The 17,824-nt window shown below is 42.6% G+C and overlaps 1 protein-coding gene across 1 annotated transcript in view; it reads right to left on the bottom strand.

The window, feature by feature from the left end:
* Positions 1 to 17,824, bottom strand: part of RYR3 (ryanodine receptor 3) — a 503,714-nt gene that overhangs the window by 113,955 nt on the left and 371,935 nt on the right. Inside the window, 4 exon segments of the mRNA XM_078053421.1 lie at positions 1,804 to 1,924; positions 3,266 to 3,371; positions 4,552 to 4,732; positions 16,567 to 16,702. Of these exon segments, the coding sequence (XP_077909547.1) occupies positions 1,804 to 1,924; positions 3,266 to 3,371; positions 4,552 to 4,732; positions 16,567 to 16,702 (544 nt within the window).

Below are 17,824 nucleotides of genomic sequence, written 5' to 3'. Positions count from 1 at the left end.
TACAGAATGGGAGAAAATATTTGCTAACCATGTATATGACTAGGAGTTAATGTCCAAAATATATAAGGAACTCATACAACTCAAAAGCAAAAGACCCCAAATAATCCAATTAAAAATGTGCAGAAGACATAAATAGACATTTTTCCAAAGAAGACATCCAGATGGCCAAGAGACACATGAAAAGATGCTCAACATCACTCATCATCAGGGAAATACAAATCAAAACCACAATGAGATACCACCTCACACCTGTCAGAATGGCTAGTATCAAAAAGACAAGGAATAGTAGATGCTGGCAAGGATGTGGAGGAAAGGGACCCCTTGTCACTGTTGGTAGGAACAGAAATTGGTGCAGGTGCTATGGAAAACAGTATGAAGATTCCTCAAAAAAATAAAAACTAAGAACTGCCATATGATCCAGCAATTCCACTTCTGGGTATACACCCATAGGAAACGAAATCACTACCTCAAAGAGATACCCACACCCATATGTTCACTGCAACATTATTCACAAGAGCCAAGACATGGACACAGTCTGAGTGTCTGTTGATGGATGAATGGATAAAGAAAATGTGAACGAACACACACACACACACAGAGGAATATTATTCAGCCATAAGAGCTAAGGAAATCTTGCCATTTGCAATAATATGGATGGACCTTGAGAACATTATGCTAGGTGAAGTAAGTCAGAGGAAGACAAATACTGTATGGTCTCACTCATATGTATAATCTAAAAACACTGAAATTATAGAAATACAGAGTAGATTGCTGGTTACCAGGGGTTGGGGGAGGTGGGGGAAATGGGCAGATGCTGGTCAAAGGGTACAAACTTTCAATTAAAAGATGAGTAAGTCCGGGGACCTAATGTACAGCATGGTGACCACAGTTAACAGTATTGTATCCTTGAAAGTTTCTGTTAAAGAGCTGAAATGTTCTCAATATAACAACAAAAAAGGTAATTACATAATGTCACGGATGTGTTAACTAAATTTATTGTGGTAAACATTTGCTACACACATACACACACACACACACATATGTATAAAATCATCACACTGTACACCTTAAACATACATGTTATATATCAGTTGTATCTCAATAAAGCTGGAAAAAATGTGATACACTCCAAAGCCTTTCCCAAACTTACTTGACTCCAAACTTCTTAACACATACATCAATTAGTATTTTCTACAAAAACGTTCCCTGGAACACCCAATTTGGGAAACACCATAACAGTCAGACTCATGTTGTCTTTTCAATTCCTCCACCTGCCAGGAAGAACCTGCCTGTATAGCAGGGGGAGGGAACTGGAGAAACGGAATGCTTTGGGAAAAGATTTAGTTTTGCAAAGCTAACACTGATTGATGCCAAATCAATCATCCAAGTAGCACTGGGATGGGGGTAGATATCTTTATATCCATGGCCAGGAGGTCCATGGGACTGTGGCAGAAGGGAGCCTAAGTCAGGCCCTATCCATCTGCTGCCCCACCTGGCTGCACAATCTGGGGACACTGAGGCAAAGGAGAAGGAGGACTGAGGTGAGAGCTTTCATTTGTCCCATTCCATCAGCCTCCTTCCAGAGGGTTAGAGTGTTCAGAGGACTGTGAGGTCTAGAATGGCCCTATCCACCGGGTGTAGGGTGTAGGGGCCTTGGACACAGGGAAGCAGAGGAGAGAGCAGCCAGCTGGAGCCAGGAGGAAAGAACTCCTCACTGCCAGAAAAAGAGCAAGACCTTCCCCAGTGCTGCCTGCCCTGCAAGTGGGAGCCTGGCAGGACTCAGCCTTCGGCTGCTTCTCTTACCTTTGTTCAGGGAGGGCAGCTTCAAGGGGATGCTGATGATCCCGACCAGGTCCTCTGTGGGGACGAGGGAGCGCAGAATTGACCTGATCCGGATGGCTTCCCCCTTTCCTGTCTGGATAAGCTGCAACGCAGGGTTGGAGAATGAGATTAAGGTGGCTCCCATACCGCTTCCCCACCCCATGTCCAAACCACCGGCAGTGACATTGTTCTTAAGGCCGGGTATGCTTCTATACTTCCCTAACTGCCACAGACGCTTAGGGTCATGGGGCAAAAGGGGAGATTTCTCTCGATTTTCCACAAGAGGTGCTACTGAGGGAATAACCCTGACCAAGGAGGTCACTTGATTCCTTTGCTGGGATTACAATGGTCAGGCAGTTATGGGATCAAGTCTCTGCAGTAAATGAGGGGGCTGCTGGGGTTTCTCAGAGTCACTGCAATCCCGGGAGCTCTCCATGGCCATGACGGAGGTGTTGACACTGTGGCCACAATTCTCGACTTTAGAATTCAGTGAAATATAGAAATGACTGATGAATTTCATTTCCTAAAAGTCTGATTAATGCTTGAGCTGGGGGTGGAATTTCGAGGATGTCATGGAGGATGTGAGCATCTCAGTGGAGTTATCCCGAGATGGATAACCTGACGCATTCAACCAGGAAGGGCCAACCAGCCTGTGCAGGTGCACATCCTCTAGAACATGGGGGCAGCAGGTACACTTCTGGGCACAGGCTCTCAGCTGAGAACTGAACTGTTATGAGGTCAGGATGGAATATGCCCTGGTCAGCTGGATGGTGTGCTGGAAGATGGCTCTTGGAGGCCCCAGGGGAAAACTGCCTATGCGCTCACCCTAGCTGCCACCTCTCATTCCTGTGGGTATAAGGGAGGCCTTGTGAAATAAGGTCACTCTCTCTCTTCCCCGAGCATAGGTGAAAAAGGGAAGAGGAAGAACACAACTTTTTAGGTTAAAACTGGAGGCCTGAGAAGGCATCCCATAAACATCGAACCATCTTTTTCCAGATGCCCGCAGAGCTTATCTCTGGAAAATAATCAAACGTGAACCATGGGAAGAGACTGCCTTTCTGGTGTCTCACACCATGGGCATTGGAAAAAGAGGATTTTCCATGTGGAGTGTCCCAATGGCCACAGTCAAGAATCAAGTTGGTCCCATTCTGACCATATTGAAGGATATGGAAACATAATTTTTAGGGGCTTCTGAAACAGAATATGTGGGGGATGTGCCCAACTAGCACCACAGAGAAATCACACACAGGGATTTGCTCAGGAGTCATTCCTTTAGAAGGCTGCAGAATCGGCTACAAGAGATGGAAACGACTTTTGATGTTAGCTGAAAGGAACTGAGAGAAAGGGGTGTTAGCAAATGCCAGAGACTGAAGAAGAAATTACATTCAGGAACTCTCCAGCGCTCTTCACTCAAGCCCCTCAAAGTTGCCCTCTGGGAACTCACGTGCATTTCAGGTGCACAGCGGCCCAGGAGATCTATAAGAGCTGAATAAAAAGACATAATTGCGTTGCCCATGTGCACGATCTCTTCATCTTCACTGTCCTCCAAGCTGCGGAGAGAGAACCAACATGGGGGAGGTGTGAGGAAGCCTGGCAGGTGTGGCCATGTTGTTAGACATGAGCTGCTTGACCTGGAAACACTCTGCTCATCCTGAGCATCACACATCCTTTCCCCGGGACACCTTCTCTCCCAACGAGGTGGTTTTACTCAGTAAGCTCAAAGGACCCAAATATTTGTCCATGGAATTCCTATGATCCCCTGAACTTTAAGGCCTAAGTACTGCCATGAGCTGATCTTGCAGACCATACATACCCATGGAGTGGCACAGTAATCCCCAAAGCTCCTACCAACCATTCATTCCATTTCCCTTCTTGAATGTACATGGAAAGCATACTGGACATGGAGTCAGGAGGGGTAAGTCCATGCCCTGGATCTGTTGCTAACAAGCTATATGACCCCGGCCTCGGTTTTTTCATGCAACGTGAGTAAGGTGCAGCAGATTACATTTTGGGTTCTTTCTAGTTCTACCAGATCACCTACCAGAATGAATAACCAAAAAACCCCCCAACTGGCTAGAGAATTACCCCCGTTGGGTCATACCCATTCTCTAGATTCTGGGGTCTAATCTAGAGGCTATGATAAAGGAAAGGGAGCTGGGCATGATACACCAACTACATCCTGAACCTTTAAATACTGGAATTATTGATGCTGTAATTTTTCACATCCTGCACTTTCTTTGTTACCTAAGGAATCAAATCAAAACACTTTCAGAAGGGAAAGTGGAGGGTACTACCTCTTTTTAAAAGCGAGGTAAGAGAGGAGGCACTGAGGTTTAAATTCCGAAGGGAATGGGCTGAAGTGAGACTGTGGCCGTAACCTTGGTCAGTCCAGGCTTTAGCCTTGGCAGCTTCCTCCTGTAGTGATGCCATGGGGAGGTGTAGTGGTGGCTGAAAGAGCTTGCAGACGTCTCGATCTGCCCGTTGGTGTAGGAGTGGAATAGGAGAAATGCAAAAGGGTGAAGGTGATCCTGACCACTAGGTTTACTGGGAGAGTCAGGACAGCAATGTGCTTGACAAAGTGATTTAAAATATTTTAACTACAACTATAAAGAACCTGTGCTTTCCCCACCAGGGGGGAAGTTATTGATATTTCCTTAATAATCCAGGTACTGACCATCTTTGGGAGCTCACCAACTATATCAGTGCCACAAGGCAATTCCATTCACTTACACTTCTCTCTTGTATCCCTGAGAGGGGAGGTCGAGGGCTGGGTTCTCAGAGATCTTAATGGCGCCCTGCATGGCTGCCAACAGACCGTTTCCTCCTTCACCTCGCAGGGCTGGGCCGAAGCACTCCGGGCGTCTGATGAGCAGCTTGACCACGACACTAGCATTTTCTTCCACACTTTCGCCTAAGGAAAAGGGGCATTATTTCCTTTTTATTGGAAAGGACAACCCCAGGGTTTATTTCTAAATTGACAAGGTTGGGAGAACAGTACTGGCTTGAGCTTGTCACTCATTTGTAAAATTAGGAGGTAAAACTGGTAGAGAGAAAGGTGAGCTTTGATAAATTAGGTCCAGATCTGTTTTTGAAGTATTAAGATTAACCATTATAAAACAGAATCTTACTTTTAAGTTCAGGATTTTGTGCTGTGATTATTTCACTACATTTAGATCCTCAGAAAGCAAAAAATGCACTACTGAGTCTTCCCCAGATTACTGATTCAGTCACAAGTGACTTAGAGGACAAAGAACTTGACATCTGGGGCGCCTGGGTGGCTCAGTCGTTAAGCATCTGCCTTCGGCTCAGGTCATGATCCCAGGGTCTTGGGATCGAGCCCTGCATTGGGCTCCCTGCTCCACGGGAAGCCTGCTTCTCCCTCTCCCACTCCCCCTGCTTGTGTTCCCTCTCTCACTGTCTCTGTCAAATAAATAAATAAAATCTTTAAAAAAAAAAAAAAAAGAACTTGACATCTTTGTTAACTTCACGAGAGGCTGTGAAAACCTATCTCCTTCCTTCCCTGAGAAGAGGTAAAATGGTAACTCAAGCTGATGTGCCTCAATTAAGATCTAAGGAAACAACATGTTAGCCCCCAAATGCATTCTCAGAGTCTAAACACGTACCTCAGAACAACCAAGTTTGTGTGGATGGACATCAGGGCGTTTCTGACATTATTGATCCAGATAATCTACTTGGTAAAGTTGTCCTGGTTATTCCTAAGTTATCTCTCTGGGAAGCTGAAGGTTGGAGAATTGTATTCTGCTGGTATTTTCTCTTTGGAAGAACATGGACAACTAAGACAGGGCTCATTTCCCAAAGCAGTGATGAAGCGGTGGAACTGGAACACTTAGGCAGGGGGAGCCAGTGGCTCTCAGAGAAAATTCTTGTCACTGAAAGCAGTTCTACAGCTTGTTCAAACAACTTCATGAAACACATTTTCTGCCTCAGATGAAATCTTAATTTGTGTTGAGAATTTATCCCTGGGCTAAGACTCTGAGAAAAGACTTTTTTGATGTTGTGTATCAGATGAAGGCTGACGAAAATTTTTTCTACAAGATCGTCAGATATCCTTGGAGGATTGAGCTCTCTAACAGAGGTTGCATCTTGATGCACTGCTGTATTAATTATTCATTCTTGCCTAAAATGACTTCACATCTTAGTAGGCTAACACAATAGCCATTTATTATCTCATAGTTTCTGTAGGTCAGGAATTTGGGAGTGACTAAGCATGGGATCTCCCATGAGGATGCTGTCAAAATGTCGGCCAGCACCGCAGTCTTACGAAGGCTTGACTGGCCATGGAGTATTGGCTTCCGTGCGCATTTGCGCACGTACGTACACACACACACACACACACACACACACACCACACACACACACACACACAGCTGTTGGCAGGAGGCTTCAGTTCCTCACCATGTGACCTCTCCATGGGGCTGCCTGAGTGTTCTCACCACATGCCAGCTGGCTTCCCACAGAGCAAATGATCCGAGAGAATAAGGTAGAAGCTGCGATGCCTTTTACAACCTTGTTGCATACTGTCAATTCTGCCATATCCTATTCATTAGAAGTGACTCACTGAGTCCAGCTCACACTCCAAGGGAGACAAATCTATCTTTTGGAGGGAGATGCTACTGAAGAATTTATAGACGCATTTTAAAACTATCACAGGAGTTAAGCTCTGTTTCATGAAAACTTTTACGAATCAACTTAGAAGTGGTGTGAGTAGAGCATTAGAATGGGAACCCAGAAACCCTGGCTTCTCTTCCAGCTTTTCAGCAAATCACTCTGTAAGCATGCATGCTGCACCGTCTCCCTGGGTCTTGTTTGCCCTATTGAGGTACTCATGCATCTTCTAGCTTTTTAGAGTGAGTCTATTAGTTTACTCCCATATGAAGAAATTTCTCCTGTCATGTCCAGAGAATCAGAGGGGCTGAGCCTGCAGCCCCAGTGCTTGAAATCAGCTTACACTCAGCTCTCACATGAACTCATACTTGAACATACTCAATGCGACTCACAGCTCTGGAGAGCCTACCCTACATCACAGCTGTAGTCCTGGCCTTGAGCTTGGCCTGCTGACATCCTTTTCTATCACCCAACTGTCTGCATTGCAAGTAAAATTCAAGATTATAAATATATACCATGTAAGTTTTAGAACTGTGTAAGTAGATTCAGAAAAGTTTTCATTCAACTGAATTTAAACAGCCCATTGACATGCATTCACTGTCTTATAGCTCAATCCTTTAAAAGACTAAAATTTTTATAAAGAAGCTCTTCTCCAAGTTTCATCTAATATATAAAACAGAATTTATTTTTATTAAACCAGAATCCATGTGAAGAAAATTCTCAGGAGACGCAAAAAGGGTAAAATAATCACAGTGATGATGTGGTGGAAAGAATCAATGAAGGAGAGAAACCAAGGAGAGGTTGAGTAATGTTCTACAATTTGTGGAAGATAAAACGATGACGCTAAGCCCTAGGGCCATGCTTTCCTATATTAGTCAACCACTAGTCAAACCTAGCATTTATACTTGACTTAATTTAATCACAGGAGGGACACTTAAAGAAAAGCGCCAGGAGAATCAACATATTTGAGAGTAAATAATCTTACTTATGGCTATAACTCACAGTTCATTACTTTCAAATGTTGGCCTCTAAAACTTACATCCACGCTCCCAGTTGTCATTTTTCATTATAATAATGAAGCTAAAACTTGGAAATTTTAAGTGTCAAAAATGGACAAAAACCCCCAAACCTGTTATTCAAGCTTATTTAAATATCATACTGTGATTCTTTCAGTTCTCAGGATGGAAACACTTTGTGGGTCAGCCATGGTCTTCACCAGTATGCTGCCATCAACCTACCTCTTCCCACAGTGATCAGTATCATGGAGTTTGATGGGACACAGATCATAATGTGCAAAAGAATTTGAAAAACTGAGTTCTATACTTAGTTTGATATTGAAATTCATTTGCCAAATTAACCTAATTTTACCTGAATCTCAGGTCTTCAGATCTAAGTTAATTGGGTGAGCTGCTACAACTGACCCAGGAAGCCATCCTTTGATTACTGAACTGTGGACATCTGTGGGGGATGCAGAGTGAACCCTGCAAGAGGAAGGACCTGGAGTGCAACCATTGCTGCTAAATGGAGAGAGTGCCAAGGAAGAGAATTTTCCAAAGGCTGCACAAGGTAGAGAAGTAGAGAAGACAGCATAATTAGGGGAGAGAGAGAACATTCTCTTCCTAATTACCTGTAGCTCGGCAAGATGGACTGCCAAACAAATCCACTATGGGGAAGCTGAATACTGACCTTGAGGGCATTTTTCAAGGGAGAAAGAGATCTGAGGTAAACTAGTTTTGCCCCAGGGCTTACAACAATGTTTTTGCTTGAGTTCCAAAATGAATAATGAGCTTAATAAGAGTGTGAGTATTCTCGGTGCCTTTCTTCAAAGGCTCTCAACACTGTCTTCACATTACTATCTTCTTTCAACATTCCTGGTACGTTGGATGGAAATGGCAATGATTCTCCCTGTTTTAACCTGAAGCAGTCATTCTCACTACAGGGACAGTTAGTCATGATGCAATGATTTTACTTTCAGCCCATCAATTTTCTTACTCTCAATATTCTAACTACAGTCCTTGTTTCAAGTTCCTTTGCCTGGAATGATTTCTTCCTTCCCATTACCTTCACATAAACCCTTGACCTAGGTAGCTCCACTTCATCCTTGGAAGCCCTAGAGGATATGGTCTTCTCAAACACCCTGTACTCTTCCTTTAATCTTTGAAAACAAGTACAATGAATGAATTGTTTGTATCTGTGTCTGTTCTTCTCACCAGACTGTCTATTTAATAAGAACAGGGCCTATGTCCACATTATCTAATCCTATATGCTCAAGCATCTTGTTACCATCTGACACATCACAGGCATTCAAAAAGTTTTTTTGAATAAATGAATAGACTCCATTGAGACTCAAGGCAGAGATTTGAAATGACAGGATGGAAAGTTGAGGGTGACTATCCATTACCGCATTACCAGATCAACTATCAGTCTTTGTTTACAAGAGCCTGGACTGTCCATTTTCTCAGATTTCAATTAGTCTTAAGGAAAAGAACATAATCCCCAATCAAGTCCTAGTGCAGTAAGAAGGAGCACTGGAGGCCTAGCATAAAGGCATACAGAGTATCCAAATTTACAGAAGTATAATGCAGGGGTGATGGCCAGGATCCAGTATCTTTTTCTGGTAAGTGCCAACTTTGATATGGTGGTTGGCAACTTGCATGAACCAAGTCGTTCCAAGTGGTGGAGACTTATGATCTCTTCCTTAGGGCTTTCTAACCTATGGAGGAAGGAGCTGGGCATAGGTCAGTAAACTACTATGGCAGCACAGAGAGCAAATGAGGAACTGTTTCCCCATTTGGTCATTAACTCAACCATTCATTAAGCTCACATTACTCGTTAGTCACTGATTCTTTGGCCCAGTGGACAAGCAGTGTAGAAGACAGGCAAGCCTGGACCCCAGAATGAGATGAGTGGAAAGGTCTATTTACCTGCAGCAGAGCTTCCCAAATACCTTACAGATATGTGAGCAAGAAATAAATGCTTATTATTCTATGCCATTGAGACTATAATGCTTTTTGTTATGCAGCAGAGGTCAATTAACACAGGCTGAGAGTAGAAACAGGGAAATAGTTCCTATGCAGCCCCAGTGGTCTAGGTGGAAGATAATGATGGTTTGGAGTAGGATGTGGCCAGTGGAGATGGAGAGAAATCCAAGTTGATGGATTCCAGGTAAATTTTAGACACTGAGCCTACAGAATTTTAAGTGGATTGAATGTGGGGATAAGGAAAAAGTCTGAATGGAGGATGCCACCTAAGATTTTTGAGTATCTGCAGTTAGTAGTGCTAGCTAGGGACATGGGGAAGCTAAGAGAACAAGTCTGGAACAGATATACAAATTAAGCCTTAAGATCTACAAAATTTGAAATGCCTATCCAACATTCAAGTAGAAATATCAAGTAGGCAGCAGGTTACACAAGTCTGGGGCTCAGGGAAGAGAAAAAGGATGGAAATGTGTATTTGGGGGATCATTAGCAAACATGTGGAATTTAAAGCTAAGGGATTGAATGAAAATCTTGCAGGATGGACTGGTATAGTAGTCCAGAAATTCTGGAGGCTAGTATTTAATTCCAGAATCATGCTAAAATGTTGCCCATGTATCTAGAGTTTGGATCCATATCGCTTTTTCATGAAATGTGTTAAATAAAACTTGAGTGAGCCTGAAACCTGGAGTCAGAGTTGAGGTGTGCTCTAATAGAAGAGAACTCACCTGTTAAATAGGGACATTCTCACTGACTTGATGAAAATCAGTTTGTGGTGAGTATCAGGATCATAACACTGTCACTTTGGGGGAATAATGTTGATGAAGCAGCTTTTGCCCTGCTTTACTATTTCAGTTAAAATCCACAATATTATGTAGGTACCAGGCTTCATTTGCCATTGTTATCAATAAAATGATTGATGAAGAGCCCATGTACATATGGATTCAGCACATTTGGGCTCATGCCAAAATGCTCAGCCATCAGCACTGCTGGAATCCCACAGGCAGCAGTGGAGGAGAAATGCTGAATAATTTACTTAGCATGAAAAGAACAAGGCCACACAGCTTTTCACCCCAGCCAGATCTCCTCATTTTGGTGTTCTGGGTATTCATTTGTGATTGGCTTATTTATTTTGAGTAATTTTTTTTTATTATGTTCAGTTAGCCAGCATATAGTACATCATTAGTTTTTGATGCAGTGTTCAACGATTTTCTATTACTTGTGTTGTTTTGACTATCTCTGGGTTTTTATAGTTTCATTTTGAGTTTTCACAGATGGAGTCACATTTCCTTGTCTTTGTCACTATAAGCCCATCTTGACCCCGATGACCAATTTCCTTCTCCTTCTCAGGCACAGGGATTCAAGAAGGTCCATTGGGAGAATGAGGAAGGTGGCGTAGAAGATATTTCCCAAGCCTTGTAATTGGTGAGATGTTGTAACTCAGACATTAAGTACCCAACCCCCACTAGTCATATCTCAATTGCACCTCATATTCTATCTTCTCTCACCACGATAGCCTGAAGTGTCTCCTGAGTACAACACTGTGATGTTGTTTATAATTGTCTTAAACTGTTATTTAAATCTTTTACTGTTGGTCAATTTTTCAAAAGTTTGCTGAATCTTTCCAACTATATTGTAAATGTGAGAATAAGAACAATGTCTCACACATTTTAATCCTAACCATCCCTAGTCTTCAGTACCAATCACACTTAAGAGTGGTTATTACATCCTTTCTGACTCTGATAACATAAATACATGGATGGAAATGACCCGGCTGATTCTTTTAAGCATCTGTATCTACTGTGCCCTTCAAAGGTACCAAAGCTATTTTGTGCCTTTGACCCTAAAATTTTTTTTCCAGCTTTACTGAGATAAAATTGATATATCTTAAAAGAGTCATGTCTCCTAGATCAAGGGCCAATCAGTAGGCTCTGACCACGCTACTCTGTTAAACTATGTCCCTTCGTTTCTTCAAGATGTGTTATTCAACACTTGCCTTTCCCCCCAGGTATTCCTAGATTCACTCTACCAGATTCCAACAAGCACTGTCATTTTTGGCATGTCACTAGTCACACATGTCACTATGTAGATAGGTGTAGTCAGTTACAGTGTTTTTAGTAATTATTCCATGTACATTTCTCATAATTCCACTTAGGTTTCCTCTGTTTCTGGCTTTGACTTATGCCTTCAGGGTTTTTAGAGCATGTCTCTTCTCACATCTCACGGGCTGTCATATACACTTCCCATGTCACCTAATGGATACCCAAGGTATGGTCATTGATGACAAATCTGCCTAGGAAAACAGATTCATCAAAGCTAGGAATATTGTGTCCCTCACAACTAAGTTTATAGCCTGGGAAAGATATCACTAAAATACTCCAAGGACTCAAAGGAATCACAGAATAACTTTTCCCTTTTCCTTGTGGATTGGTAAGTAATTTTCCTCCTTGGAATCTACATTAGGAAGGGATTAGTCAGACACCCAGACACATCTGTGTCTAGACTGGTTATAAAGTTTACAACTGCTGGGTAAATAGAAGCTTCTCAGCTTCATTACTCCCAGAGTAAAACACAACCCAAGGCTTCTGAGCAAGCTAATAAAAAAAAGTGGAGCAAATTATATGCTTTAAGAAGTTTCTTTTCAAGACAAATCTTGTTTAAGAAGATTTAATACAAACATTAAGAGAGACTAGTAAAATAATGTTAGAAAGAATTTTCCAATTTTATTATTTTGATATAGAAGAGCTTTTGATTTGGCTTTTAAAAATTAAAAAAAAATTAATACCAAACAGTAATTAAATAATGCTGCAATTTTTGAACAGCTCAAAGGAGAAAATGCTTTTTCTCTTTGTCCATTCATTAGAAAGACTGTACTACCAAGACAATACTGTCCAATGGTGTGAGTAATGTTTGGCCTCTGGGGCCAAACTGCTCCAGTTCAAATCCTGGCTTTACATCCTACTAGCTGTGTGATTCTGGGCAAGGTACTTAACCCCTCTAAGCAACTGGGTCTCTTTCTCTGTAAGATGAAGAAGATAACTGTACCTCTCTCATTGGATTTTTGTATTATGTGAGTTAATACGTCCAAAAGTGCTTTGAACAGTTCCTGGCACATGGTAAGTGCTCAATAAGGGTTAGCTGCTATCATCACCACCACCATCCTCACCAACTCCATCATCACTCACCACCACCCACCACAGTCACCCCCACACCCCACTATGACAATCTACCCCACAACCATCACATCTCACCAACACCCACTATGACCAGCCCATTGTCACTCATCACTACGTACAACCATCACTGCACCTCTCACTAACCACCACCCACTTCAATCACCCCCAAAACCTGCTATGACCACTACTCAACCATCATATCCCCCAAACAATATCATCACCAACCACTACCCACTATTACCATCCCACCATCATCCACCATAGCCACCTGCCACCACCTACCATTATTCATCATGATCACTCTCACCACCTCCCACGATCACCTATAATACCTTTATCTTTTACTGCTGAGTAGAGGCCACAAACAGTCCTTTCTAATCACCTTTTAGACATGAAAACTTATAAAGGGCTTTGAGACCCTAAAGATTTATCAGAATCTTCCCATTTCAAATGCCCTCATATTCTTGTAAAGATCATAAACAACAATGACAACTATCATGACTGCAGGCTTACTACATTTCTGGCACTGTGCTAATCTAAGTTTTCCATGGATTATTTCATTTAAGCCTTACAACAACTCTGTAAAGTACATACTACTGTTATCTCTACTTAACACACACACACACACAAACTGAGGCTAGGGAAGTTTTAGTAACTTGCCTAAATTTGCATAGCTAGTAAGTGGCAGTTATATTTGCACCCCAGATACTCCACTCTCCAGCCTAAAGTCTTCCATATCACTCTGCTGTGCTTAAAGCACTCTTTCTCCTTCTTTAGGGGTTCAAGAAGATTCTAACATTTCTTTCTCACACTCTCCATCTATCTCTCTTTCGTGCTTCCCCTGGGACAGTCTACTCCCACCATTTCAACTACAGATGATGTGCGAGTCTCTTCAGTCCCAATCTGCAGACTGATCTCTCTCTCTCTCTCTCTCTCTCTCTCTCTCAAAACTCAATCAGGGCATCCCCATTTTAGGGTCACACACTGCAAAATCAATGAACTGTTGGTTTGAATGAAACCAAGCTCATTATCTTCTATTACAAACCATTTTCTCCTTCTCACATATCTCTCTCTTTCCCTTTCTCTTTCTCTCCTTCTCTCCTTCCCTCCTTCCCTCCTTCCTAGAGAGGGAGAGGGGAGAAACAGAGGGAGAGGGAGAGAGAATCTCAAGCAGGCTCCGTGCCCAGTGCAGTGCCCTACCTGGGGCTCAATCTCACAACCCTGAGATCATGACCTGAGCCAAAATCAAGAATCAGATCTTTAACCAACAGAATCACCCCAGCGCCCCTCACATCTTTATTTCTTTTTCTCCCTATGCTTAAATCTCTAAGCTTCAATGTGACTTCCATTTCTTTTTATCAACACAACCAGGCCCAACCACCATAATCATCATCATCACCTAGTTGTATAAATACTGTCTCTGTAATTTCTTTCAAATGTATCTCCCCCATTCCATTCCTACCACCATTATTATCATTTAGAAACTCATTATTTTAACCTGGGCACAGAAGTTCCCAGTGGTTCCCATCAGTCTCTCTCCAGTTAAAAAGGTTTCCCAGTTCCCTGCAACTGAATCTAAACTTTTCAGCTTAGCATTTAGGTTCTTCCTGTTATAGTTGCCTACCTACCTTTTAAACCTCATTTCTTGCCACTGTCATCCACCTATCTATCCTCCAGACCAACAGAGTACTCTCTTTCCTGAGCACAGCATGCTTTAGTCTTGAGGCAACTGTTCATGCTGCTCCCCAGCTGGATCACCTTTCCTACATCTATGCATCTGGGAAATTTGACCCTTTGAAGCTCATTTCTAATATCACCTCCTCCATGAGGCCTGCTCTGATCTTCTCAACAGGATGTGAGTTTCCCCTCATGAAGCCCTACAGGACTCTGTCCCTGCCTTACTCTACTTATTATAGTGACCTCTGTTCATGTCTACTCTCCCTTACTAGACTATACATTTTTGGGAAGCAGAAGCTATTTATCTTTTGCCAAAACCAAATGTGGCCTTTATATTATAGAGACACATATACATTAAATTAAAATGTACGTATTGGGGCTTCTTGGTGGTGCAGTTGGTTGAACATCCAACTCTTGGTTTCAGCACAGGTTATGATCTCAGGGTCTTGGGATTGAGCCCCTGCATGAGGCTCTGTGCTTAGCACGGAGCCTGCTTGAGATTCTCTCTCCCTCTGCCCCTCCCACTCATGCTTGCTCTCTAATAAATCTTTAAAAAAAAAAAAAGTATACATTTTCCTACTGATGGGCCAATTTGCTAGAGTTCATTGCTTTATGAAACTGCACTATAAAGAATATGCAATGGGTGCCTGGGTGGCTCAGTCGGTTAAGCGTCTGCCTTCAGCTCAGGTCATGATCGCAGGGTCCTGAGATCAAGCCCCGCATCGGGCTCCCTGCTCAGCAGAAGAGTCTGCTTCTCCCACTTCCTCTCCCTCTGCCCCTGCTCATGTACTCTCTCTCCTGCTCACTCTCTCAAATAAATAAATAAAATCTTTAAAAAAAAAAAGAATATGAGAAAAAGGCATAAAACCACCTGAAAGCAAAGGAAGTAGACTAGACTAAACATTTTGGTCTAGAGTTTAGTTCAATATGGTCATATGTAACCAGGATAAGCAAATGTTGGAGTTTGGGCAATCTCAATAGGAACAGAGCTAATGGATTCCTTTACCTTCATAACCTATATAGACAGTCCCACTAAAATGACTCATAAAGCTCTTGATCTTGTGAAGGTGGCCAAGATGAATGAATACATTAGTCCTGGCTTGATTTAATTTGTGTCATACAGTCTACTCAGATAATTTAGTGAGATTTATGAACCCTTAAAAACCACTTAAAAATTTTTCCCTATTATCACAGTTACTCTGAATTAATTCTGCACATGCAGTCATTTGGATTGAAAATGCAACAGACTATTAGAGGATTTGCTGACATTGGCCTCAAAGAAAATGGAATTCAGCAATGCTGGCGATGAATAGATAGGGACACTGAAGAGTAGAGAGAGCAGCAGAAGATGGGTGATCAAGAATCTGGCCGGATGAGACCCAGGAAGAAAAGGGGGGAAAGCCAGGATGATGGAAATCATTCAAATATTAAGAGCAGAGTGTATTACAGTAGAGGAAAGTAAGCAGGTGGGACGGGGATGAAAGGAGACAAGAAAAGTACACAGTAATACAATGATCCCGTCGTGGCAATATACTTTGAGATAAACTCTTACACTTAGAACATTTGGTCTGATTGCTCATGAGCAGCAATCCCTCTTTGCAATCATGTAAGGAGCCAAGCTGGATTTGTTAGCCTGGAACTCCAAACTGGGAGAAGGGAGAAGGATCATGATTCTCATGTGAATATAATGAATTAGTATTAGAACAAAATCTTGGGAGACAAGGTACATTTCCAAGAAAGCAGCCCACTTAATTTTACACAATATTCAGTATATTATACTCAGGGAACTAAAGAAGTTTTGTAGACTTGGAATTCATTATAAATGGGAAGTAATTTGTGTTAAGAAGAATAGTATTTAAGGTTGCCACAGAAATACTTCTCTCTTGGGAGTTTAGTTACCTTTTATAGCTATTTAGTTATTCTTAATTTTTATGCATGCATGTATCCATCTATCCAACAGTCTAAGGATCTGAAGGTACATCTGCATTTAGCTTTGTGAAATTGGTGAGATGAAGATATTAATAATCCCCGCTTTTCCTGAGAGAAGAGGTACAAAGCCGTGAAAAAAGCCCTAGCCTCTGCCTGGATTTTCTTGCTGCATCTAGCACTAGCACTCAGTAGTCTGTCCATCGGACGCTATTCTTGATCCTTCTCTGGCCTGATTCTCCCTGAGCCTGTTCGGCCAGCTGCCACTTATAGGCAGGAAGAAAGGCAAAGGACCTCTCTTTCCTTATATGTCCCCAAGTTTATGCCACCCTAGATCTGAAAGGCATTAAAAATCTGGGACTCACTGTTCACAAAGACGGCAAACCTCAGGAAGGACAGGTAACGTTCCCCTTCAATGGGGTTCCAGCCGACATCAGGGTATCCTTTGGCTAGAAGCATGGGGCAGCTCTGCAGGCCACAGCCTGCCAAGTAGGTCACCACCTGCCAACAACAGTACAAAAGTAAGTGTCTATGTTTTTTGTAAGATAGCTGTCAGGCCTATAAAATTCTGGGGACAGAAGGGCTTTCATTCTCCCAGAAGCTAGAGAGAGCCCCAAACTTTTTTTTTTTTTTTTAAAGATTTTATTTATTTGAGAGAGAGAATGAGATAGAAAGAGAGAGCATGAGAGGGGGGAGGGTCAGAGGGAGAAGCAGACTCCCCGCTGAGCAGGGAGCCCGACGTGGGACTCGATCCCAGGACTCCAGGATCATGACCTGAGCCGAAGGCAGTTGCTTAACCAACTGAGCCACCCAGGCGCCCAAGAGCCCCAAACTTTTAAGTTAATAATTCAGTAGGTTTGAAACCAGAACTTCCAATTCATTATTGTTTCCAAGTAACCAATAGGACTGATTATCACTCTTATGGAGGAATACTCCATGACCTCTCAGTTCCTTGCTTTTCCCAGTTCTGGCAAGAGGGAACTGCCATTTAAACACAGCCCTAATGGGGCGCCTGGGTGGCTCTGTAGGTTAAGTGTCCGACTCTTGATTTCGGGTCAGGTCATGATCTCAGGGTCACGAGATGGAGCATCGCGTTGGGCTCTGCACTCAGTGGGGAGTCTGCTTGAGATTCTCTCTCTTCCTCTGCCTCTCCCCCCACGTGTGTGCGCACATGCTCATACACTCTCTCTAAAAGTTAATAAATCTTAAAAAAAAAATAAACACAGGCCTAACTAGGAGGCATCTGGGGAGATAAGGGGTCCAGGAGGGCTATGTTCATTTGGCCACGTTATTTCAAGACTGAAGTATTCAGTCACTGGCTGACTCTGAGTGGGCCCTTGACAAATTGGGGATCCCTACTTAAGTTCTGCATTACCAATCATGGTTTCAAGTCAAAAGCCAAGATGTTAAGGTTGGGGTGGTGAGTGAGGGTGCCATGGCCAGTTAAGGGCTGGGATTTGTAGTGTTCTCTTTGCTTCCGGGTCACCGGATCTCAGCCCTGTGATCTTGTAGACTAGTTTAGAACTTGCCTACTTTTTAGAAGGTGTCAAGCAAAAAAAAAAAAAAAGGCCTGGCAAATAGACCTTTGCTTGAAATGCAGTTGTTATTCTTTTTTTTTTTCTT

Source organism: Halichoerus grypus, chromosome 8 (genome assembly GCF_964656455.1).
Source record: "Halichoerus grypus chromosome 8, mHalGry1.hap1.1, whole genome shotgun sequence".
In the NCBI taxonomy this organism is placed as follows: Eukaryota; Metazoa; Chordata; class Mammalia; order Carnivora; family Phocidae; genus Halichoerus; species Halichoerus grypus.
Note: the sequence above shows the minus strand (reverse complement) of the source record. Positions and strands in the feature narration are given on the sequence as shown.